This window comes from Glandiceps talaboti, chromosome 14 (genome assembly GCF_964340395.1).
Source record: "Glandiceps talaboti chromosome 14, keGlaTala1.1, whole genome shotgun sequence".
Taxonomy (NCBI): Eukaryota; Metazoa; Hemichordata; class Enteropneusta; family Spengelidae; genus Glandiceps; species Glandiceps talaboti.
In genome coordinates, this window is record NC_135562.1 from 24,401,335 (window position 1) to 24,427,716 (window position 26,382).

Below are 26,382 nucleotides of genomic sequence, written 5' to 3' on the forward strand. Positions count from 1 at the left end.
ATTAAAACACCAAGATACTTATAGACATTTACATAACTAAGAGATCTTTCATTTAAATAAATAGGAACCTGGCTAACTTTCCTTGTATTTGCTTGTAACAACATGCATACAGTTTTTTTCTCATTAAAAATAATTGAACAGCTATTGCCGTATTGTCCGCAACAGTCAACCAACATTTGTTGGCCATACGCCCCTGTAGAGAATAAAACTATATCATCAGCAACAGTCAACCAACATTTGTTGGCCATACGCCCCTGTAGAGAATAAAACTGTATCATCAGTATAAATCATCAGCTATATGATACTACAACACATTTTTAGACAAATTTTTCATCCAGATACCCTAGAGTACCTGCACACCAAATTTCAGCCCAATCAGTCCATTAGATTTGAAGCTGTCATTTATTTTTACCTTGAATTCTTTTTATTTACAAAAAATCATGGTTTTTGGCCCCAAAATGACCAAAAACAGAAAATTGAAGATATCTTGCTGTCATAAACAAATCTGAATAGACTTCATGATAAAATATCATACAGTGATAGTTTTTCTAGAGTTAGAAATGAAATAATATTACTCATTGGGAACGCACAATGTCAAAAAGTCGCACTTGCACAAAGCATAATGGGAAAAAACTTTCTTAGACACTTATAGCCATAGCAAAAAAGTTAATACAGGGACCATTTTTTTCATTCAATCTTGTTAATAATATAAAGAATAATATATATATATCAGTATGAACAAGAAAATGAGCACAGATATTGTTTGCTATGAATTTTGGTTTAAATATTACGAATATGTGATTACATTACCTAGAAATAAGTCAATGTAGGAATAATATGAGAAAGAAAGACACATATAAACTGCTCAGGGAAATAAGGTTACGATATCCAAATTTCATAAAATATATGAATGAAACACTCTTTAACATCATATGAACGAATAGGTATGTAGGATAATTAACTACTGGCTATGTTTCCTAATCACATTCAAAACAAAAAATCATGTGAATTTTCCAAAAGTGCATCAACTTTGACTTATCTGGACCCCAAATTTTATTGCATATATTTTCAGTAGATATATTCAATTTTTATGATCAAAGTATAGATAAGAAAATGAGGGTAGATATTATACTATTCAATCGCCTTAATCTCTCCTTAGCTGGCATGGAAACATTGGTTTTCAGTTGCCAAGGTCTCTGCAGAAACAGTTGATTCTCTATTTTAATGTGTGATGCTCTTAAGGACTAGTTTGTTTTAATCTGCTAACTGTCTTCTGAATAATTTTATTCTTCATGTGTGCCATTTTCTTCTGAGACATTTTATTTTTTCTGTGTTTTCATAGCTATTTCATTGTATTATTTTTCATTTTTAGCACAACTGAACTAATAAGTAGTGCTATAGTCATGTGTGTGTGTGTGTGTGTGTGTGTGTGTGTGTGTGTGTGTGTGTGACTTAGACTCAAAAACTGCCAAACCGGTATTTAATTCAAAAATGACTAGCAGATTAGGCTGAAATTTAATGGGAATGCATTAGAGGGTGTATAGATGAAATATTAAGCATATAGTGATCTCATCAGTGATATGCAAATTAGGTGTACAAATGTGAATTTTGGTCAAAAACTTGTATCTCAGAAAGTACTTGGTCAATGAGACTGAAACTTGGTGAGATGTTTCTAGAAGTGTTATTCTGCAGATTTTGTTCAAGAAATTTTGACACAATTGGCCCTAGCAATCACCAAATGCCAGTATATTTTACTAAAATAATATCATCAGGTAGGCAATTGACTAAACATTCAAAAACTGTATGCAAATATCCCGAGCAACCATGACCACGCCATTTCAACAGCCAAATAATTGTATTTCACAAAAATAACAAAAGGGATTCTTAGACAAGTGAACAAACATTCAAAAAGCATGCAAATATGCATAGCAACAAGACCATGCCCATAGCAACAGCCAAATGATCATATATATATTGCAACAATAACAACAGGGATTAATAGACAAATGAATAAACATTCACACATGTATGCTAATATACCTAGCAACAAGACCATGCCCATAGCAACAACCATATGATTATATTGCAAAAATAACATCAGGGATTCATAGATAAGTGAATAAACATTCAGAAATGGGTGTAAATGTGCCTAGCAACAAGACCACAGCCTTAGCAACAGTCAAATGATAGGGTTTATTGCAAATACAACAACAGGAATGGGTAGGCAATTGACTACAACATTAAAAAGAAATATGCAAATGTCCTTAGCAACAAGCCCATGCCCATAGCAATGTGCAAATGACATGTAATGCCAAAATAACACAAGTGATGGGAATGAACATTCCAAAAATGTATGCAGATATGCCTAGCAACAAAACTACACCCATAGCAACAATTAATCAATGCCGAGTATTGCAGATCTAACACAATGCTTGGGTAGGCATAGGAATAAATCTTCAAAAACTGTTTGGAAATATGCCTAGCAACAAGACCACTTAATCTTAATAGAAAATGAAAATTACTCTCAACAGTGTGCTACAGCACCATTGGCACTTTTAGTAGTTGTAAGTACAATGTGCTGAGACATAAGTGTAGTGCATTTGTTTAAGAATTAAAAATAGTAAAATAATGAGATGATAGTGGACAAGATTTAAGATGAGTGCATAGTATCCTGTTTGGTTATGATGGTAACAAATACATAGCATGAGGTGATAATGGACAAGATTTGAGAGTAGATAGTACGGGTATCTCATTTTGGTTACCATGGTAACAAATATACTGCATCAGATGACAATGGACAAGATGTAAATGTGAGTGCACAGTATCTTGTTTGGGTTACTATGGTAACAAACACAAATGAGATGATAATGAACAAGAGTTTAGACTGATATTGTTTGATATATTAATGGAGATTAGTGATGACTTTTTTTATTGCAGTACATATAACTTTGCTACAGACGGTTTCCATGCAGCAGCTACAAGTGCTAACCTTTGCCTAGCAACAGGAGTACGAGGTGGTGTCGACTGGATGCGAAAATTAGCGTTTCGCTACAGGCGGATAAAAGAAATCTACAGCAGTTACAAAAATAATGTAGGAGGTAAGCGTTGATTGGACAAACAATGTAGGAACTAAGCGTTGATTGTTACAAAACTAACAGAGGAGGTAAAGCATCGGTTGGACAAACAATGTAGGAGGGAAGCTTTGATTTGACAAATGATTTGCAAATAATGTAGCTTTGATTGGACAAACAATTTAGTATCATTTGTTTTCACTATGTTTTACTTACTGTAAGACACTTTGAATTAGTGACTTGCTTTTTTAGCTATCACAGCTCAACCATTGTTTTAGCGAAGTGTTAATTTAGCGACCGAGTCACATGTGTCAAAACAGTCTTATTTATTTTTACAGTACATACAATTAAAATTTGAAACCACAATTATGTGTCATAAATCGTTCATGATATCGATGTTATGTCCGTTTATGTGTGCAGACTTGTACTGTGTGTGTGACATGTGCATGTGTGGTATATTGATGTTTTCATTGGCGTCAATTTTGAATATATTATTTCAATGCACTCTATTAATAGCGACAATTTCAATTAGCGAACCTACGCTGTTCGCTAATTTCGCTAAAATAACATGCTCGCTAAAAGAACTTGATTTGTACTCTCTTGGCTTGATAACAAATCCTTCCAATTATACTTCTAAAGTACCACTTTGTCTAGTGTCACACTGATTACATAATAGTGAACAGGGTTTTCAGTACCAGTACCCAACCAAACTTATTGTAAAGATTTATGTTACTTTGTTAAGTTTTTAGCACAACTGAACTGAAGGTTCAGTAGTGCTTTAGGCATGGCAAAGTGTCTGTCTGGCTGTCTTGTCTGTCTGTGTGTGTGTGTGTGTGTGTGTAAACAACTTCAAGTCAAAAACTGCTGGATTAATTGCTTTGATATTTGGTGGTCATGTTACTTCTGGTGTCTAGTTGGGAAATTGTTCAAATGAAAATGATTGCATCAGAGATGTGATTTTTGGTCAAAAAACTTAAACTCAGAAACTACTGGGCAGATTGGTGTGAAATTTGATGGGAACATTCTTAAGGGGTTGTAAAGTAAGATTTGTTCATAACATGATGATTCTATCAGTAATATGCACATTAGAGCTAAAAATGTGTCTTTTTGGTTAAAAATCTATAATTCCAAAAGTACTAAGCAGAATTGGGCTGAAATTTGATGGGAATGCATCTAGGGATGTATGGACAAAGAAATATTAAGCAGCGATTCTGAAAGTCAATGATGAAAAAGTAACTTATGGGATATCTTCAAGGTCTTGCAAAAGACAAGGCTCAATGTTGTCTAGAGTAGTCTTGAGATATTCACAAGTAAATGGCTTCAAGTTCAACAAAGGACTATCCAAATAAACAAGAAAAAATGCCTTGTTGCAAGAGCAAAGTAATGGGGCTGCCACTGTATGATGCACTCCTATATAAGATTGATTGATTGATTGATTGATTGATTGGTTGTATCTTCCCGGCCAATAACTGTGATAGAAGAACAACAATATTCTTTTGCTGATTGTATCTTCATCCAGTAACAGTGATGTAATATTTGAAATGCAAAATATTTTATAATAGTTGATACTGGTAGTTTAATAATATATTCACCTGTTCTCCAGAGAACTCAAGGTGCTAACAATGTTGCCCCTGGCACAGATCTGTAGTGACACATGCCTCTTTATACTTCAACTCCCTGTGGAGCATATATTCCATTGCAGCCTCCATAAACACATAGGATTAAAGCATTCACATTGTAACCACTATCCTATTAAGTCCTCAATTATACAGCTGGATGACTAGGGCAAAACTGTTGTTCAAATCTTGACGAAGGACTTTAGCAAGTCATAAACAATGACTCCAGCTCATTTTGACAGCAGATATAGTGCTGACATACAAAATGTAACTACTGCACATTGCTACTTCTAACCTTTGGGCTACACTGTATTTCTGTCCTTGTATTGGACGAGCATGACTGTGCCCCAGTCAGTCAATCTGTATGAATCGGAACCTGATATGATAGAGGATTGTACTTAGGGACAACACAGATTATATTCTGAAGGTTTTACTGTTATAGATCTGTACCAGAGGTAATAATTGTACAACACTTTGAACTGTATGAATATATTATAGGTCTGTACCAAGGGTAATAATTGTACAACACTTTGAACTGTATGAATATATTATAGGTCTGTACCAAGGGTAATAATTGTACAACACTTTGAACTCTATGAATATATTATAGGTCTGTACCAGGGGTAACAATTGTACAACACTTTGAACTCTGTGAATATATTATAGGTCTGAACCAGGGGTAATAATTGTACAACACTTTGAACTCTGTGAATATATTATAGGTCTGTACCAGGGGTAATAATTGTACAACACTTTGAACTCTGTGAATATATTATAGGTCTGAACCAGGGGTAATAGTTGTACAACACTTTGAATACTGTGAATATATTATAGGTCTGTACCAGGGGTAATAATTGTACAACACTTTGAACTCTGTGAATATATTATAGGTCTGTACCAGGGGTAATAATTGTACAACACTTTGAACTCTGTGAATATATTATAGGTCTGAACCAGGGGTAATAATTGTACAACACTTTGAACTCTATGAATATATTATAGGTCTGTACCAGGGGTAATAATTGTGCAACACTTTGAACTCTGTGAATATATTATAGGTCTGAACCAGGGGTAATAATTGTACAACAGTTTGAACTCTGTGAATATATTATAGGTCTGAACCAGGGGTAATAATTGTACAACACTTTGAACACTGTGAATATATTGTAGGTCTGTACCAGGGGTAATAATTGTACAACACTTTGAACTCTATAAATATATTATAGGTCACGGGTAATAATTGTACAACACTTTGAACTCTGTGAATATATTATAGGTCTGTACCAGGGGTAATAATTGTACAACACTTTGAACTCTGTGAATATATTATAGGTCTGTACCAGGGGTAATAATTGTACAACACTTTGAACTCTGTGAATATATTATAGGTCTGAACCAGGGGTAATAATTGTACAACACTTTGAACTCTGTGAATATATTATAGGTCTGAACCAGGGGTAATAATTGTACAACACTTTGAACACTGTGAATATATTATAGGTCTGTACCAGGAGTAATAATTGTACAACACTTTGAACTCTGTGAATATATTATAGGTCTGAACCAGGGGTAATAATTGTACAACACTTTGAACTCTGTGAATATATTATAGGTCTGTACCAGGGGTAATAATTGTACAACACTTTGAACTCTGTGAATATATTATAGGTCTGTACCAGGGGTAATAATTGTACAACACTTTGAACTCTGTGAATATATTATAGGTCTGAACCAGGGGTAATAATTGTACAACACTTTGAACTCTATGAATATATTATAGGTCTGTACCAAGGGTAATAATTGTACAACACTTTGAAGTCTATGAATATGTTATAGGTCTGTACCAGGGGTAATAATTGTACAACGCTTTGAACTCTGTGAATATATTATAGGTCTGGACCAGGGGTAATAATTGTACAACACTTTGAACTCTGTGAATATATTATAGGTCTGTACCAGGGGTAATAATTGTACAACACTTTGAACTTTATGAATATATTATAGGTCTGTACCAGGGGTAATAATTGTACAACACTTTGAACTCTGTGAATATATTATAGGTCTGTACTAGGGGTAATAATTGTACAACACTTTGAACTCTGTGAATATATTATAGGTCTGTACCAGGGGTAATAATTGTACAACACTTTGAACACTGTGAATATATTGTAGGTCTGTACCAGGGGTAATAATTGTACAACACTTTGAACTCTGTGAATATATTATAGGTCTGAACCAGGGGTAATAATTGTACAACACTTTGAACAATGTGAATATATTATAGGTCTGTAGCAGGGGTAATAATTGTACAACACTTTGAACAATGTGAATATATTATAGGTCTGTACCAGGGGTAATAATTGTACAACACTTTGAACTCTATGAATATATTATAGGTCTGAACCAGGGGTAATAATTGTACAACACTTTGAACAATGTGAATATATTATAGGTCTGTACCAGGGGTAATAATTGTACAACGCTTTGAACTCTGCGAATATATTATAGGTCTGTACCAGGGGTAATAATTGTACAACACTTTGAACTCTGTGAATATATTATAGGTCTGAACCAGGGGTAATAATTGTACAACACTTTGAAGTCTATGAATATATTATAGGTCTGTACCAGGGGTAATAATTGTACAACGCTTTGAACTCTGTGAATATATTATAGGTCTGTACCACGGGTAATAATTGTACAACACTTTGAACTCTGTGAATATATTATAGGTCTGTACCAGGGGTAATAATTGTACAACACTTTGAACAATGTGAATATATTATAGGTCTGTACCAGGGGTAATAATTGTATAACACTTTGAACAATGTGAATATATTATAGGTCTGGACCAGGGGTAATAATTGTACAACACTTTGAACTGTATGAATATATTATAGGTCTGTACCAGGGGTAACAATTGTACAACACTTTGAACTCTGAATATATTATAGGTCTGTACCAGGGGTAATAATTGTACAACACTTTGAACTCTGTGAATATATTATAGGTCTGAACCAGGGGTAATAATTGTACAACACTTTGAACTCTGTGAATATATTATAGGTCTGTACCAGGGGTAATAATTGTACAACACTTTGAACTTTATGAATATATTATAGGTCTGTACCAGGGGTAATAATTGTACAACACTTTGAACTCTATGAATATATTATAGGTCTGTACCAGGGGTAATAATTGTACAACACTTTGAACTCTGTGAATATATTATAGGTCTGTACCACGGGTAATAATTGTACAACACTTTGAACTCTGTGAATATATTATAGGTCTGTACCAGGGGTAATAATTGTACAACACTTTGAACAATGTGAATATATTATAGGTCTGTACCAGGGGTAATAATTGTATAACACTTTGAACAATGTGAATATATTATAGGTCTGTACCAGGGGTAATAATTGTACAACACTTTGAACTGTATGAATATATTATAGGTCTGTATCAGGGGTAACAATTGTACAACACTCTGAACTCTGAATATATTATAGGTCTGTAGCAGGGGTAATAATTGTACAACACTTTGAACTCTGTGAATATATTATAGGTCTGTACCAGGGGTAATAATTGTACAACACTTTGAACTTTATGAATATATTATAGGTCTGTACCAGGGGTAATAATTGTACAACACTTTGAACTCTATGAATATATTATAGGTCTGTACCAGGGGTAATAATTGTACAACACTTTGAACTCTGTGAATATATTATAGGTCTGTACCAGGGGTAATAATTGTACAACACTTTGAACTCTGTGAATATATTATAGGTCTGTACCAGGGGTAATAATTGTACAACACTTTGAACAATGTGAATATATTATAGGTCTGTACCAAGGGTAATAATTGTACAACACTTTGAACTCTATGAATATATTATAGGTCTGTACCAGGTTAATAATTGTACAACACTTTGAACTCTATGAATATATTATAGGTCTGTACCAAGGGTAATAATTGTACAACACTTTGAACTCTATGAATATATTATAGGTCTGTACCAGGGGTAATAATTGTACAACACTTTGAACTCTGTGAATATATTATAGGTCTGAACCAGGGGTAATAATTGTACAACACTTTGAACAATGTGAATATATTATAGGTCTGTACCAGGGGTAACAATTGTGCAACACTTTGAACTCTGTGAATATATTATAGGTCTGTACCAGGGGTAATAATTGTACAACACTTTGAACTCTGTGAATATATTATAGGTCTGTACCAGGGGTAATAATTGTACAACACTTTGAACTTTATGAATATATTATAGGTCTGTACCAAGGGTAATAATTGTACAACACTTTGAACTCTGTGAATATATTATAGGTCTGGACCAGGGGTAACAATTGTGCAACACTTTGAACTCTATGAATATATTATAGGTCTGTACCAGGGGTAATAATTGTACAACACTTTGAACAATGTGAATATATTATAGGTCTGTACCAAGGGTAATAATTGTACAACACTTTGAATTCTATGAATATATTATAGGTCTGAACCAGGGGTAATAATTGTGCAACACTTTGAACAATGTGAATATATTATAGGTCTGTACCAGAGGTAATAATTGTACAACACTTTGAACTCTGTGAATATATTATAGGTCTGTACCAGGGGTAATAATTGTACAACACTTTGAACTCTATGAATATATTATAGGTCTGTACCAGGGGTAATAATTGTACAACACTTTGAACTCTATGAATATATTATAGGTCTGTACCAGGGGTAATAATTGTGCAACGCTTTGAACTCTGTGAATATATTATAGGACTGTACCAGAGGTAATAATTGTACAACACTTTGAACTCTATGAATATATTATAGGTCTGTACCAGGGGTAACAATTGTGCAACACTTTGAACTCTGTGAATATATTATAGGTCTGAACCAGGGGTAATAATTGTACAACACTTTGAACACTGTGAATATATTATAGGTCTGTACCAGGGGTAATAATTGTACAACACTTTGAACAATGTGAATATATTATAGGTCTGTACCAGAGGTAACAATTGTGCAACACTTTGAACTCTATGAATATATTATAGGTCTGTACCAAGGGTAATAATTGTACAACACTTTGAACTCTATGAATATATTATAGGTCTGTACCAAGGGTAATAATTGTACAACACTTTGAACTCTATGAATATATTATAGGTCTGAACCAGGGGTAATAATTGTGCAACACTTTGAACAATGTGAATATATTATAGGTCTGTACCAGAGGTAATACTTGTGCAACACTTTGAACTCTATGAGTGTATTATAGGTCTGTACCAGGGGTAATACTTGTACAACACTTTGAACTCTATGAATGTATTATAGGTCTGTACCAGGGGTAATAATTGTACAACACTTTGAACTCTATGAATGTATTATAGGTCTGTACCAAGGGTAATAATTGTACAACACTTTGAACTCTATGAACGTATTATAGGTCTGTACCAGGGGTAATACTTGTGCAACACTTTGAACAATGTGAATATATTATAGGTCTGTACCAGGGGTAATAATTGTACAACACTTTGAACTCTGTGAATATATTATAGGTCTGTACCAGGGGTAATACTTGTGCAACACTTTGAACTCTGTGAATATATCAATTGTTGAAAAGTGTTATATTGTTTACATTTGTATATTATTCTTTTTATCTATTACAGCTGTCCTGGGTCCAGAGAAGAGAGAAACTTGGTTACAATTAAGAGCCGAGATAGAAGCATTAACAGATTCCTGGTTAACACTTGCCCTTAAATCATTAACCCTGGTTAATTCAAGGTTAGAGACATATATATCAATACCATGTTGTTGGTTTAATTAGCTCCCTGAAAGGTGTGCTATTACAATGGGTTCGTTCGTCTGTCCGTCCGTGCATGCCTGTGTGCGTGTGTCCATCCGTCCATCGGACTGATTATGTCAATTTTCAGACATGCAATATCCAATTTCTTTCAAACCTGACACAAAGGTAATATTATGTGGGACATCAGTTTGTTTTTTGATATATGCAAATTTGAGCAGCCATACTTGCAGTATGAAAATTAACATTTACAGCATAACTCAAAAACTAGTACACAGATACACCATTGGAGTGTCTACCTACCCATATTATCAGATGCCAGCTATCTTTTTGAGACTTTAACCTTAACCTTCAGTGTCAATTATCAAAAGCCAATTCCTGCCTATCTCACACATTGTAGTATTTACATATGAATTCTTTTAAATCATGTTTACAAGTAATATTGAAGAAAACAACTTTACACAAACATTATTTTTGGTGGTCATATTACTTTTACTGAATGGCAGCCATATTTGTAGTTAAAAAATCATTATTTACTGCATAACTCAAAAACTGCAATACACAGCCATTCCTTTATGTGTTTTCCCCATATTTTCAGATGCAAGCTATCTTTGGAGACCTTGACTTGAGGATCAATTATCAAAAGCCAATTCCTGCCTATCACAGACACATTGTAGTGTTTCCATATTGCCAATTTCTTTTAAATCATGTGTACAAGTAATATTGAACAAAGGAACTATTCACAGGCATTATATTTGGTGTTGATATCACTTTTACTGAATGGCAGCCATATTTGTAGTTATCATTATTTCCTGCACAACTCAGAAACTAATACACAGACATTCCATTTAAGTGTGTACCCAATATTATCAGATGCAAGCTATCTTTGGAGACCTTGACCTTTGACCTTGACCTTCGGTGCTAATTCTCAAAATCATTGTAGTTTTTACATATTGCCAAAGTGTGCGAGGACGAATTTCAAGTCGAACCACAGCATGCAAGAAACTTCATAATATTCAAGAGCTGATGTAGGAGGCTACCATATTGGCACACGTCCAATAATATCTTTTATTAAGTAGACGAAGTCCGGGATGGGGACTTATAGATTGGGTTCCGTCTGTCCGTGCGTCCGTGCGTCCGTCCGTCCGTCCGTCCGTCCGCAGCCGTTTCTTGGAGATGCCTGGACCGATTTTTTTCAAATTTGGTACAGGGACAACATACAATGGCATACATATGCACGTCAATTTGTTTCATGATACGATCCAATATGGCCGCCTAGCAGCCATTTTGTTTGCAAATTTTCCCTGTCTAAAGCCATAACTCATACATGCTTGAACAGATCTTATTCAAAGTTGGTGTTAGGACAGTGTTCTATGACATACATGTGCACATTCATTGTTGTCATGATACGATCCAATATGGCCGCCTAGCAGCCATTTTGTTTGTGAATTTTCCATGTCCAAAGCCATAACTCGGACATGCTTGTTCAGATCTCAGTCAAAGTGTTGTCAGCCACATACCTGGGCGTAGCAATCGACCCCTCCCTTACTTGGAAGTCACATATTGAAAAAGTGAGGAACACAATCAGCCCGAAAGTTGGCATAATTTCACGCATTCGGCACTATGTTCCTAAATCTGTCCTCATCCTCCTCTATAATAGTCTAATTCTCCCCCACCTTAGTTATTGTGTTGAAATCTGGGGAAACACTTATCCAACAGCCCTTGACCCACTTTACCGTCTACAAAAGAAAATAGTTCGTCTCATAACCTTCTCTGACTACCATGCACACTCTACTCCTCTCTTTAACCAACTTAATATTCTTGACATCTATAAACTTTGTAAACTTCAGACTTGCATGTTCATCTACGATCTAAACCATAACCGCTTTACACACACTCTTGACCATTACATCACATACCAGTTGTCCCATAGCTATCCAACCAGTGCTAACAACAGTGGTAACTTTCCAATCCCTAAGGTTAACCTCTCAATTAGTCAACACAACTTCAAGTACGCATCTATTAAAACCTGGAACTCTGTGCCTATGTCTGTAAGAACGATAAGCAATAGACATAATTTTAAGAAAAACCTAAAGCAGTATCTTCTGAGGGAATAACCTTTATCTGTTGTCTCTTTCAATTTGCCACTGTAATTTTATTTCTGTATATTAGAACTTGTGCTTGTTACCTGTTCTTATTTTACTATTTTTTTCCGTTACGTTTATAAGCTTCCATTTAATTTTGCCACCAACACTTCTCCTTATTTACTAAGAATTGTATTTTTGTTGTTATTGTGAAACTCGTACCAGCCTAAATTTGTATTTATTATCTACATGTACGGTCCATGGACATTGATTAGTTCCTACGAACTATTTCCATGGCCCTCACCAGAAATGTTTTATCCGTTGCTTTCAGAGTTTGTGTATATATTTTTCTCTTCTGGTGGAATAAATTTCAATTCAATTTCAATTTCAATTAGGACAGTGTTCTATGACATACATGTGCATACATGTGCATATCCCTTTTCATCGTGATATGATCCAATATGGCCGCCTGGCAGCCATTTTGTTTGCGATTTTTCTATGTCCAGAGCCATAACTCAGACATGCTTGAACAGATCTCATTCAAAGTTGGTATTAAGACAGTGTTCTATGACATACATGTGCATATCCATTTGTTGTCATGATACGAGCCAATATGGCTGCCTAGCAGCCATTTTGTTTGTGAATTTTCCATGTCCAAAGCAATACCTCGGACATGCTTGAACAGATCTCATTCAAAGTTGGTATTAGGACAGTGTTCTATGACATACATGTGCATTTTCATTGTTGTTGTGATATGATCCAATATGGCCGCCTGGCAGCCATTTTGTTTGCGATTTTTCTATGTCCAAAGCCACAACTCAGACATGCTTGAACAGATCTCATTCAAAGTTGGTATTAGGACAGTGTTCTATGACATACATGTGCATATTCATTGTTGTTGTGATATGATCCAATATGGCCGCCTGGCAGCCATTTTGTTTGCGATTTTTCTATGTCCAGAGCCATAACTCAGACATGCTTGAACAGATCTCATTCAAAGTTGGTATTAAGTCAGTGTTCTATGACATACATGTGCATATCCATTTGTTGTCATGATACGAGCCAATATGGCTGCCTAGCAGCCATTTTGTTTGTGAATTTTCCATGTCCAAAGCAATAACTCGGACATGCTTGAACAGATCTCATTCAAAGTTGGTATTAGGACAGTGTTCTAGAACATACATGTGCATATCCATTTTCGTTGTGATACAATCCCCCATACCCGACCCATCATTTATTGTTGTAGGCATGTTCCATGTCCAACAAGCAGACACAACATATCTAAGTTTGTTTGATTTAGGTTCACAAGTGTTGTTGCGTGATCAGAGTAGTGATAATTCCTTAAAACCCAATCATAGCGGGGACTATGTCATTCTCAATGACTAGTTAAATCATGTCTCCATTCAATCACATATTAGGGGGACTATGTCTTCTATGAGGGAGACTATGTATGAAGATTTGTTGTATTTTAGTTCCATCCAGACTGTAAGATACATCATGTTGCTCCACCCTCTGTGACAAAAGTGTTGGCAGTTAATACCGACTAGTAAAAGTTCTGTCTTCCTGTGGAATTGTAGTCTCTATCAACAGACACCTCCATGATATAGTCTACAACATTTGTCAATAAAGCCTAAAATACTCATTCAACATTTGATGTGAGTCTTATCTTGGTTGGCTTTCTCCTTCAAACATTGTGTATACTGCCATCTCTAGCTTGAATTCAGCTTATTAGGAAATATTAGAAACAAAAGTAAAGATTGTAATCAGGATAAAAGCATACTCACCTAAATATGCAGTTGTTACAGAGCAAAGAATTGTAGATTTTTTAGTATTCTATGTATGTGTTTGTAGTATCAAGCTAGGGAGTAATATGTAGAAAAATAATTTGTATCATCATCCATACATAATCACTGTTCTTTTTTTGTCATCACATATGTGTTGCTTTACAGGTCTAATTGTACCAATGTACTTGTTACAACTACTCAGTTAGTACCAGCAGTTGCCAAGGTGTTGTTGTATGGACTGGGTGGTGTGTTTCCAATTGAGAATATCTACAGTGCAACAAAGATTGGAAAAGAAAGTTGTTTTGAACGTATTGTATCACGCTTTGGTCGTAAAGTGACATATGTAGCTATAGGAGATGGCAGAGATGAGGAACAAGCTGCAAAGAATGTGAGTCAAAAGTCAAAATTCAAATTTAATTTTGTACTCTTCAATGTAAAAAGCTCTTATATAGCAATACCCAATATCATTATATATTGTCACAATCTGTGCCACCGTATTTTATTTCTGATTGATTGCTTGCAAATACTTCAAACAAGATGGTGGCCTGAATCCATGTCTCATTACATAGTGTAAACATATGTAGCACTTCTTTTCACAATAAACTCAGACTTAGCTCTTTTCACAAATGCTCGTTGAACCATACACAAAGTGATATATCAATATTTTATTTGTTCCAAAAGAAGATTATCTGACTACAATATGTCTATGTGTAACCTGTAATGTAGGTGTTTACCACTGTTTACAAATCTGTACATACATTGATATCAAATGCCACAACAATATATGCAGTACTCAGTAATGAAATTGACAAAACAGTCTACCCCTTTAATCACACACTCAGTAAATTGATAACTGCCCTCTGCCAGACTCACAGTGACATTGACAGTATATTTTTGATGATCAGCGAATTCCACACATAGTGTATTATATTTGCTCATCACCCAACTTTAATATCTGCCCATTTTTAGTCCCCGCGGACGAAGTCCGGAACGGGGACTTATGGATTGGGTTCCGTCTGTCCGTGCGTGCGTCCGTCCCTCCGTCCGTCCGCAGCTGTTTCTTGGAGATGCCTGGACCGATTTTTTTCAAACTTGGTACACGGGCAACATACTATAGCATACATATGCACGTCAATTTGTTTTATGATACGATCCAATATGGCCGCCTAGCAACCATTTTGTTTGCGAATTTTTCCTGTCTAAAGCCATAACTCAGACATACTTGAACAGATCTCATTTAAAGTTGGTATTAGGACAGTGTTCTATGACATGCATGTGCATATCCATTTTCATTGTGATACGATCCAATATGGCTGCCTGGTAGCCATTTTGTTTGCGAATTTTCATGTCCAAAGTCATAACTCAGACATGCTTGAACAGATTTCATTTAAAGTTGGTATTAGGACAGTGTTCTATGACATACATGTGCATATCCATTTTCATCGTGATACGATCCAATATGGCTGCCTGGCAGCCATTTTGTTTGTGAATTTTCCATGTCCAAAGCCATAACTCACACTCCATTTTCATCGTGATATGATCCCCCATACCCAACCAATCCTTTATTGTTGGAGGCATATTCTATGTCCAACAAGCACACACAACGTATCTAAGTCTGTTTCTTTTAGGTTCACAAATGTTGTTGCGTGATCAGAGTAGTGATAATTCCTTAAAACCCAATTATAGCGGGGACTATGTCATTCTCAATTACTTGTATGAATATCAGAATAGCTCCCTCATGTGGTTTTGTGACTGTAGCTACTCCTTTTGTTTTCACAGCTGGACATTCCCTTCTGGAGGATCTCAGGCCACTCAGATCTTGCAGCCTTACATCATGCATTGGACCTAAGCTATCTCTGACAAGTAGGATGGATGTGATTGGATAACTTGTCAAAGTCCTGGATATCACTGCCACCTGATGTGCTAGGATCTCACTGATGCTTTTCACCATGGTAGTAGCTCACTGGCATGTTGATAAAGCAACAAAGTTAGACATGTGTCTGACAAAGTACAAAATTAATGTACAAATGTACAACAACAGACTCTCCTACTACTTGCATGATGATATTTCTAAGATTATTCTATTCAGAAAATTGACTGAACATTGTTTGAAGTGCACTAAAAGGTTATCATGGGAACCATCCATCTTGCATTTCCATTGCAAATGGCATGAGTGCAAGAAAATGCTGGTAAAGCACACTACACCAAAGATTCCAGAGCAGTTTGTACTAGTTTTGAATAGGAGCTTTTGTTTTTGTTTTGTGTGACTGCATTAAGGATAATTTTGAAACATGCTTCTGTGTTAAATAGTTTGTATCCACAAACAGTGGTACATGATCTTTGTCCTACTTTTCCTGCCTTGTTTTGAGGTGGCAGTATCACTTTGCCAACCAAAGTCCATAATCATAGCTGGGTATGTATTTCGACTACATGGATGTTGCTTTTGATGTGGCAGTTTTTCAATTTTCAATTCTCTTGCTTCATTTGCATCAAGTATTTATTACAAGTTGCATGAAATGTAAGGACTCTTTTTATGTACATTTGGTATGAAAGTCTATGGCTACATGGTGTGAAAGTCTAAAGCCATATGGTATGAAAGTCAGTGACCACATGGTATGAAAGCCTATGGCCACATGGTATGGAAATCTATGGCCACATGGTATGAAAGTCTATGGCCACATGGTATGAAAGTCTATGGCCACATGCTATGGAAATCTATGGCCACAATACTGTAATGAATGGATGGATTGATGAATGTCAAGAGACTAGTAACCAGGCCAATTTGGCCAGGGAACTTAGTCTAGTAACCATACCAGTTTGGCCAGGGAACTTAGTCTAGTAACCATACCAGTTTGGCCAGGGAACTTAGTCTAGTAACCACACCAGTTTGGCCAGGGAACTTGGTCCAGTAACCAGACCAGTCTGGCCAGGGAACTTAGTCTGATGACCAGACCAGTTTGGCAACCAAGTGTCCATACTGATGTGGCCTGAGTGACATTCACATCTGTTATGCTAAAATACCATAATGTCAGGTAGCATTATTGTAAAAGTGTAAAAGATAGCACTTCATGCCAGTCAAAGCTATTCCAATGCAAGGTGTGAGTGTAAGTTTATACATGTTCAGTTTAGTTTTAGCAATGTATGACATGTAGCACAGTAACATGCTTCGCATTGAAAGTCAAAGGTCATGGCAAGTTATAATGACATACATTTTTTTAACCCTTTGCACATCAACAATATTCTGTCTTTTAGGTCAAAAATCAAGTTGAAGTCTGCATATGATTCATTAGCCAATAAAACAATACTTTGGCTGCACACAGTGGTTACAGTCTATGTACACTTTCACTGCACACAGTGGTTACAGCAGTCTATGTACACTTTCACTGCACACAGTGGTTACAGCAGTCTATGTATACTTTTACTGCACAGTGGTGACAGTCTGTACACTTTGACTGCACACATTTACAGTCTATTTATACTTTGACTGCACACATTTACAGTCTGTATACTTTGACTGCACACAGCGGTGACAGTCTATGTATATTTTGACTGCACACATTTACAGTCTTTGTATACTTTGACTACACACAGTGGTTACAGTCTATCTATACTTTGACTGCACACATTTACAGTCTGTATACTTTGACTGCACTCAGCGGTGACAGTCTATGTATATTTTGACTGCACACATTTACAGTCTGTATACTTTGACTGCACACAGCGGTGACAGTCTATGTATATTTTGACTGCACACATTTACAGTCTTTGTATACTTGGACTGCACACAGTGGTTACAGTCTGTTTATGCTTTGACTGCACACAGTGGTTAAAGTCTGTTTATATTTAGACTGCACACATTTACAGTTTGTGTATACTTTGACTGCACACAGTGGTTATAGTCTGCGTACACTTTGACTGCACACAGTGATTACAGTCTGTGTACACTTTGACTGCACACAGTGGTTACAGTCTGTGTACACTTTGACTGCACACAGTGATTACAGTCTGTATACACTTTGACTGCACACAGTGGTTACAGTCTATACTTTGACTGCACACAGTGGTTATAGTCTATACTTTGACTGCACACAGTGGTTATAGTCTGCGTACACTTCGACTGCACACAGTGATTACAGTCTATACTTTGACTGCACACAGTGGTTGCAGTCTGTGTACACTTCGACTGCACACAGTGGTTACAGTCTATACTTTGACTGTACACAGTGGTTACAGTGTATACACTTTGACTTCACACAGTGGTTACAGTCTGTGTACACTTCGACTGCACACAGTGGTTATAGTCTATACTTTGACTGTACACAGTGGTTACAGTCTATACTTTGACTGTACACAGTGGTTACAGTGTATACACTTTGACTTCACACAGTGGTTACAGTCTGTGTACACTTTGACTGCACACAGTGGTTATAGTCTGTGTACACTTTGACTGCACACAGTGGTTACAGTCTGTGTACACTTTGACTGCACACAGTGGTTACAGTCTATACTTTGACTGCACACAGTGGTTATAGTCTGTGTACACTTTGACTGCACACAGTGGTTATAGTCTGTGTACACTTTGACTGCACACAGTGGTTACAGTCTGTGTACACTTTGACTTCACACAGTGGTTACAGTCTGTGTACACTTTGACTGCACACAGTGGTTATAGTCTGTGTACACTTCAACTGCACACAGTGGTTACAGTCTGTGTACACTTCGACTGCACACAGTGGTTACAGTCTGTGTACACTTTGACTGCACACAGTGGTTACAGTCTATACTTTGACTGCACACGGTGGTTATAGTCTGTGTACACTTTGACTGCACACAGTGGTTACAGTCTATACTTTGACTGCACACAGTGTTACAGTCTATACTTTGACTGCACACAGTGGTTACAGTCTATACTTTGACTGCACACAGTGGTTATAGTCTGTGTACACTTTGACTGCACACAGTGGTTACAGTCTATGTATATTTTGACTGCACACATTTACAGTCTTTGTATACTTGGACTGCACACAGTGGTTACAGTCTGTTTATGCTTTGACTGCACACAGTGGTTAAAGTCTGTTTATATTTAGACTGCACACATTTACAGTTTGTGTATACTTTGACTGCACACAGTGGTTATAGTCTATACTTTGACTGCACACAGTGGTTATAGTCTGCGTACACTTTGACTGCACACAGTGATTACAGTCTGTGTACACTTTGACTGCACACAGTGGTTACAGTCTGTGTACACTTTGACTGCACACAGTGATTACAGTCTGTATACACTTTGACTGCACACAGTGGTTACAGTCTATACTTTGACTGCACACAGTGGTTATAGTCTATACTTTGACTGCACACAGTGGTTATAGTCTGCGTACACTTCGACTGCACACAGTGATTACAGTCTATACTTTGACTGCACACAGTGGTTGCAGTCTGTGTACACTTCGACTGCACACAGTGGTTACAGTCTATACTTTGACTGTACACAGTGGTTACAGTGTATACACTTTGACTTCACACGGTGGTTATAGTCTGTGTACACTTTGACTGCACACAGTGGTTACAGTCTATACTTTGACTGTACACAGTGGTTACAGTCTATACTTTGACTGTACACAGTGGTTACAGTGTATACACTTTGACTTCACACAGTGGTTACAGTCTGTGTACACTTTGACTGCACACAGTGGTTATAGTCTGTGTACACTTTGACTGCACACAGTGGTTACAGTCTGTGTACACTTTGACTGCACACAGTGGTTACAGTCTATACTTTGACTGCACACAGTGGTTATAGTCTGTGTACACTTTGACTGCACACAGTGGTTATAGTCTGTGTACACTTTGACTGCACACAGTGGTTACAGTCTGTGTACACTTTGACTTCACACAGTGGTTACAGTCTGTGTACACTTTGACTGCACACAGTGGTTATAGTCTGTGTACACTTCAACTGCACACAGTGGTTACAGTCTGTGTACACTTCGACTGCACACAGTGGTTACAGTCTGTGTACACTTTGACTGCACACAGTGGTTACAGTCTATACTTTGACTGCACACGGTGGTTATAGTCTGTGTACACTTTGACTGCACACAGTGGTTACAGTCTATACTTTGACTGCACACAGTGTTACAGTCTATACTTTGACTGCACACAGTGGTTACAGTCTATACTTTGACTGCACACAGTGGTTATAGTCTGTGTACACTTTGACTGCACACAGTGGTTACAGTCTATGTATATTTTGACTGCACACATTTACAGTCTTTGTATACTTGGACTGCACACAGTGGTTACAGTCTGTTTATGCTTTGACTGCACACAGTGGTTAAAGTCTGTTTATATTTAGACTGCACACATTTACAGTTTGTGTATACTTTGACTGCACACAGTGGTTATAGTCTATACTTTGACTGCACACAGTGGTTATAGTCTGCGTACACTTTGACTGCACACAGTGATTACAGTCTGTGTACACTTTGACTGCACACAGTGGTTACAGTCTGTGTACACTTTGACTGCACACAGTGATTACAGTCTGTATACACTTTGACTGCACACAGTGGTTACAGTCTATACTTTGACTGCACACAGTGGTTATAGTCTATACTTTGACTGCACACAGTGGTTATAGTCTGCGTACACTTCGACTGCACACAGTGATTACAGTCTATACTTTGACTGCACACAGTGGTTGCAGTCTGTGTACACTTCGACTGCACACAGTGGTTACAGTCTATACTTTGACTGTACACAGTGGTTACAGTGTATACACTTTGACTTCACACAGTGGTTACAGTCTGTGTACACTTCGACTGCACACAGTGGTTATAGTCTATACTTTGACTGTACACAGTGGTTACAGTCTATACTTTGACTGTACACAGTGGTTACAGTGTATACACTTTGACTTCACACAGTGGTTACAGTCTGTGTACACTTTGACTGCACACAGTGGTTATAGTCTGTGTACACTTTGACTGCACACAGTGGTTACAGTCTGTGTACACTTTGACTGCACACAGTGGTTACAGTCTATACTTTGACTGCACACAGTGGTTATAGTCTGTGTACACTTTGACTGCACACAGTGGTTATAGTCTGTGTACACTTTGACTGCACACAGTGGTTACAGTCTGTGTACACTTTGACTTCACACAGTGGTTACAGTCTGTGTACACTTTGACTGCACACAGTGGTTATAGTCTGTGTACACTTCAACTGCACACAGTGGTTACAGTCTGTGTACACTTCGACTGCACACAGTGGTTACAGTCTGTGTACACTTTGACTGCACACAGTGGTTACAGTCTATACTTTGACTGCACACGGTGGTTATAGTCTGTGTACACTTTGACTGCACACAGTGGTTACAGTCTATACTTTGACTGCACACAGTGTTACAGTCTATACTTTGACTGCACACAGTGGTTACAGTCTATACTTTGACTGCACACAGTGGTTATAGTCTGTGTACACTTTGACTGCACACAGTGGTTACAGTCTATACTTTGACTGCACACAGTGGTTACAGTCTGTGTACACTTTGACTGCACACAGTGATTACAGTCTATACTTTGACCACACGCAGTGGGTACAGTCTATCTATACTTTGACTGCACACAGTGATTACAGTTTATGTACTCTTATATGTATCTATGGATTGTAGCATAAATAATGAACACTTCGTGAGAGAAAGTCTGTTCTTATATGCTCCTCAATATTTTTTATTTCTCTTACCTCTGGTTTATTAGCACACCTGAATTGAGGTTCAGTAGTGTTATAGGCATGGTGCAGTGTCTGTCTCTGTGTGTGTGTGTGTGTGTGTGTGTGTGTGTGTGTGTGTGTGTGTGTGTGTGTGACTTCAACTCAAAAACTGCCAGACTGATTAATTGCATTGGTATTTGGTGGGGACATTTCTTTTGGTGTTTAGTTCAGAAATTGTTCAAAGCTAAATGATTGCATCACAGATATGTGATTTGGGTCAAAAATTTGTTTGGTAAAACAAAAACTTAAACTCAAAAACTACTGGGCAGTTTGGCCTAAAATTTGATGGACGCGCTCTTAGAGGTGTGTAGATTGAGAATTGTTCATGACTTGATGGTCCTATGATATGCAAATGAGGAATAAAAATGTGACTTTTTGGTCAAAAATCTTTAATTCTAAAAGTTCTAGGCTGATTTGGTGCACATTTCACAGGGATGTGTCTGGGAAGTACAGATCAATATATATTAATGACATGATGATCCCATAAGTGATATGCAAATTAGGGCTAAAAACATGATGTTTTTTTGTCAGATTGCTCTCTTCAATATTAGCCAGATAGGGTTGTACAGGAATTGTAATGTTTTATTGATCTTATTAAATCATGACAAACGTTGTGAGGTACTTGACATAATGTAACAAGTGTATGTCAGTGGTACTGCAGTTATCTCTCCTTGAGGATGCTTGGAAATATTCTTTAAGTGAAGATAGGTTGGTTCATGGTAAAGTGCCTGTCTGTCTGTCCATCTGTCTGTCTTGTGGATGATGCAAATGGTTTTGGTATTGAACTCTACCTCTCAGACTACTGGAGGTGAAATTTGGTAATAATTCTAAAAGTGTTAGTCTGCAAATTGTGAGTGCGTCATACTTACATAAGTGGCCCTAGCAACCATGACCATGTCCTTAGCAACAGTCAAATGATAAGGCAACATTTTTTTAAATATGCAAATGTCCCTAGCAACAGGTAAACCATGATTATTTGCCAATATATATAACACCAGTGAAAGAAAGGCAAATGAATAAACATTCCAACAATGTATGCAGATATGCCTAGCAACAAGACCATGCCCATTGCAACAGGTAAACAATGGTATATATTGCAGATATAACACAATGGATGGGTAGGAATGGGAACAATTTTTTTTGTATGCAAATGTGCCTAGCAACAAGACCACATAATCATTGTAAGAAATGAAAGTTTACCCTCAATATGTGTGCTATAGTGCCATTGGCGCTTTCATTGGTGTAATACTATGTGATGTGTGTAGATTGTTCATCATTTTCTAACTATGTATTACTTGATAATATATGATGACATTGGTGTATACAGAACTGCTGGGGTTATTCACAGTTGGCTAATGGCAGAAGCATTGTATTGTTGGCAGGGAAACTGTCATTGGTTACCCAGCTGACAGGTGAACTGCCATTGTCTACTTATTTCCTATCAGCTCATTAAAAATGGAGTTTAATCTGAAGACAAGGCTTTTAGCTTTAATTGTATGTGTGTCATATTTTTTCTTGTAGATAATTGCACTCTGTAAGAGGTTGCCAGCCTTAATACCAGGCCCTAGATAGATACATAATGCATGTCACATTACCAATGCAAGATTACAGGGTATATAAAGACAGTTTGATTATTTTCTACATTCAAACTTATTTAATAAATCTTTGAGAGATGATTATGACAACTTCAACAAGTTGAATCATGAAAAAGTATATGCTATTAGATTTGTTTGTGTACACATGAAAAGTGCTTAACTTGTGTTGTCTCATTTGATGTCACCTATTATTACCAATTGGCTTGTACGTTTATCACAGATGTTACTTTCTTTGGACAGGACTAGATACAGATTGGATTGTGCGAACCCTATTAAATTCTGACCAGAATTAAAATTCTGAATATATTGGAAAATCTCATTCCCAGTTATCTTGAGTGAACAATTAATTTATTGTTGAACTTGGATTCAAATGTAAGTAGGAGAATTAATTGCTGAATCACAATCCAAATAGGAGAGTAGGGAATTTATCTCTAAATCTCAATTCAAAGCTATTTTTATATGAAAGATGACCTGATATGACCTTTGTGATAAATATTCTTGTAAAATTCGGAATACAATAAAAAGGTTAAAAAGATGGGGAAAGGATGAAAAAATGTATGAAAGATTTAAATGGATGGCTGTGTTAGTTATTTGAGATCCAATGATAGTTTAGAAACATGCCAATGCAATACTTGTAAGTGAAAAAGCTTTAAAGCCAAATTGTGTGATTCATTTGTCAACTTTGACCCCATTCTCAACTTTGATTCCATTAGTACTATCAAATAATGCCAATGTATTCAAAGATTTCTGTTTTTGCACAAGTAGGTCAGGAGATGTAGAACTATCATATTCATAAATGTTTGCTGCATAAGATAAAAAGTCTAGTTATGTTGCCATCCATGGATGTTGTGGTAGTACACCCCACCCACCGATCATTGTAGTTTAGTGAATATTTAATCTAATTCTGCATGTAATGTGATAATAACTATTTTGACCTCAGAGTTTATGTTAATGTATTTCAGGTCAGAATGGCCTCTTAAAATGATATGAGTTGTTTTATTAAAATCATTTCTTATTCTCTTCATTTTCAAAGTTTTTATTGTGTGTGCACATGTATGTATGTATGTATGTATGTATGTATGTATGTATGTATGTATGTACATTGTTACACAATCTGATTAAAATCCGATGTAGATGTCGGCTAATCATTCATTGCTATTTCACCTTCGTTATTTTGCTTGAATTGACCTTCGTAGTACATGTTTACGTTTTTAGCCCGATCGCCTCCTCTACATCAGCGTCTTACTTGTCATGCATGAGGATACATGTACGCATTGAATAATCAAAAAAACATCAACAAACCACAGGGAACAGGACAAATCATCAGTTTTGTTATCGCGATTTTCCGGATTTCTAATATTATTTTCTGTATATTTCAAATAAAGTTTCCTCTCACTGTTTTTTCTTACTATTTCCTATGTGATATCAATGTCTTATCGGAGCCCATTCTTTATTTGAAATATACAGAAAATAATATTAGAAATCCGGAAAATCGCGATAACAAAACTGATTATTTGTCCTGTTCCCTGTGAACAAACATTGAATATCAACAGGAAGTCCAGTAATTGAACGCGTAGGCGTTCTCTGTTGATATTCAATGTTTGTTGATGTTTGGTGATATTCAATGCGTACATGTATCCCCATGACAAGTAAGACGCAACCTGATTGACTGTGTGTCTCACTGAGCAGAAATTCGTTTGCATGTGCGCCAGTTCAGATGTAATTTTACTTAAGTTCTCAAAGGGTTTTGGACCGGCGCCTGGTGGACGGTAGAATGGACATATATACAATGTCAATGATGGTTTTTTAGGGACCGACACTTCAGCCCATATTCAATTCACAGTCTGTGTCCGAGTCCTCAAATTGTGATATTACAAAGCCATCTCTAAATGCAAGGAAGACTCCACCTCCCCAGTCTTTCGCAGGACTGTTGATGAGTACCCGGATGGAAACACCAGCATTACCTACTTTACTGGAGAGTTTTGACTCACAACCTATTATCACGTCTGGTTTGACATAGTGAACCAGGTTTTGTAGCAGTGGTGATTTTAATAAAAGAGGTACCAAACATATCATAATAGCTGGTGATATGAATTGTAGTTTTATAGACTGGGAAACAACTTCAGTAATGCAAAACCCACGAGAAGCAAAAGCTCATTCCGCATTGCTTGATCTTATACATGACCATTCCCTAACGAACACTCAACATGAAGCTACCAGAGAAAAACAAAACTTGGATTTACATCTTACAACGCAACCATCGTTAGTGAAATCACAAGTTGTCATACCTGGGGTAAGTGACCATGATGCTATCGTTGTTGACTCTGATATCAGACCAAAATACAACCCTGTACCACCAAGGAAGACTTACTGCTTTAGCAAAGCAAACTGGAGTTGTGCGAAAGAGGCTACTAGAACATTTTGTAAACACTTTCTTTCCACTTGTCAAAGTCGTTTAGTAAATGGAAACTGGATGAATATAAGGGATCATATCATGCTCATGTTGGAGAAATATATGTACCATCAAAGATCAAATCATCACGGCGAACCTTACCATGGATATATAGGGATTAAAACACCAGATACGCCGCAAACGACGTCTCTACAACAGTGCAAGGAAAACAGGGA

The 26,382-nt window shown here is 36.6% G+C and overlaps 1 protein-coding gene across 9 annotated transcripts in view; it reads left to right on the forward strand.

Annotated features, from left to right (window-relative positions):
* LOC144446048 (protein phosphatase EYA1-like) overlaps positions 1-18,871 on the forward strand; it is a 441,648-nt gene extending 422,777 nt beyond the window's left edge. For all 9 annotated transcript variants that reach the window (XM_078135730.1, XM_078135731.1, XM_078135735.1 and 6 more), the window contains 4 exons: positions 2,938-3,098; positions 10,382-10,496; positions 14,549-14,771; positions 16,163-18,871. In XM_078135730.1, coding sequence (XP_077991856.1) covers positions 2,938-3,098; positions 10,382-10,496; positions 14,549-14,771; positions 16,163-16,243 — 580 coding nt within the window. In that variant the 3' untranslated portion in view covers positions 16,244-18,871. The remainder of the gene's footprint in view (positions 1-2,937; positions 3,099-10,381; positions 10,497-14,548; positions 14,772-16,162) is intronic.
* Positions 18,872-26,382: the final 7,511 nt, after the last annotated feature.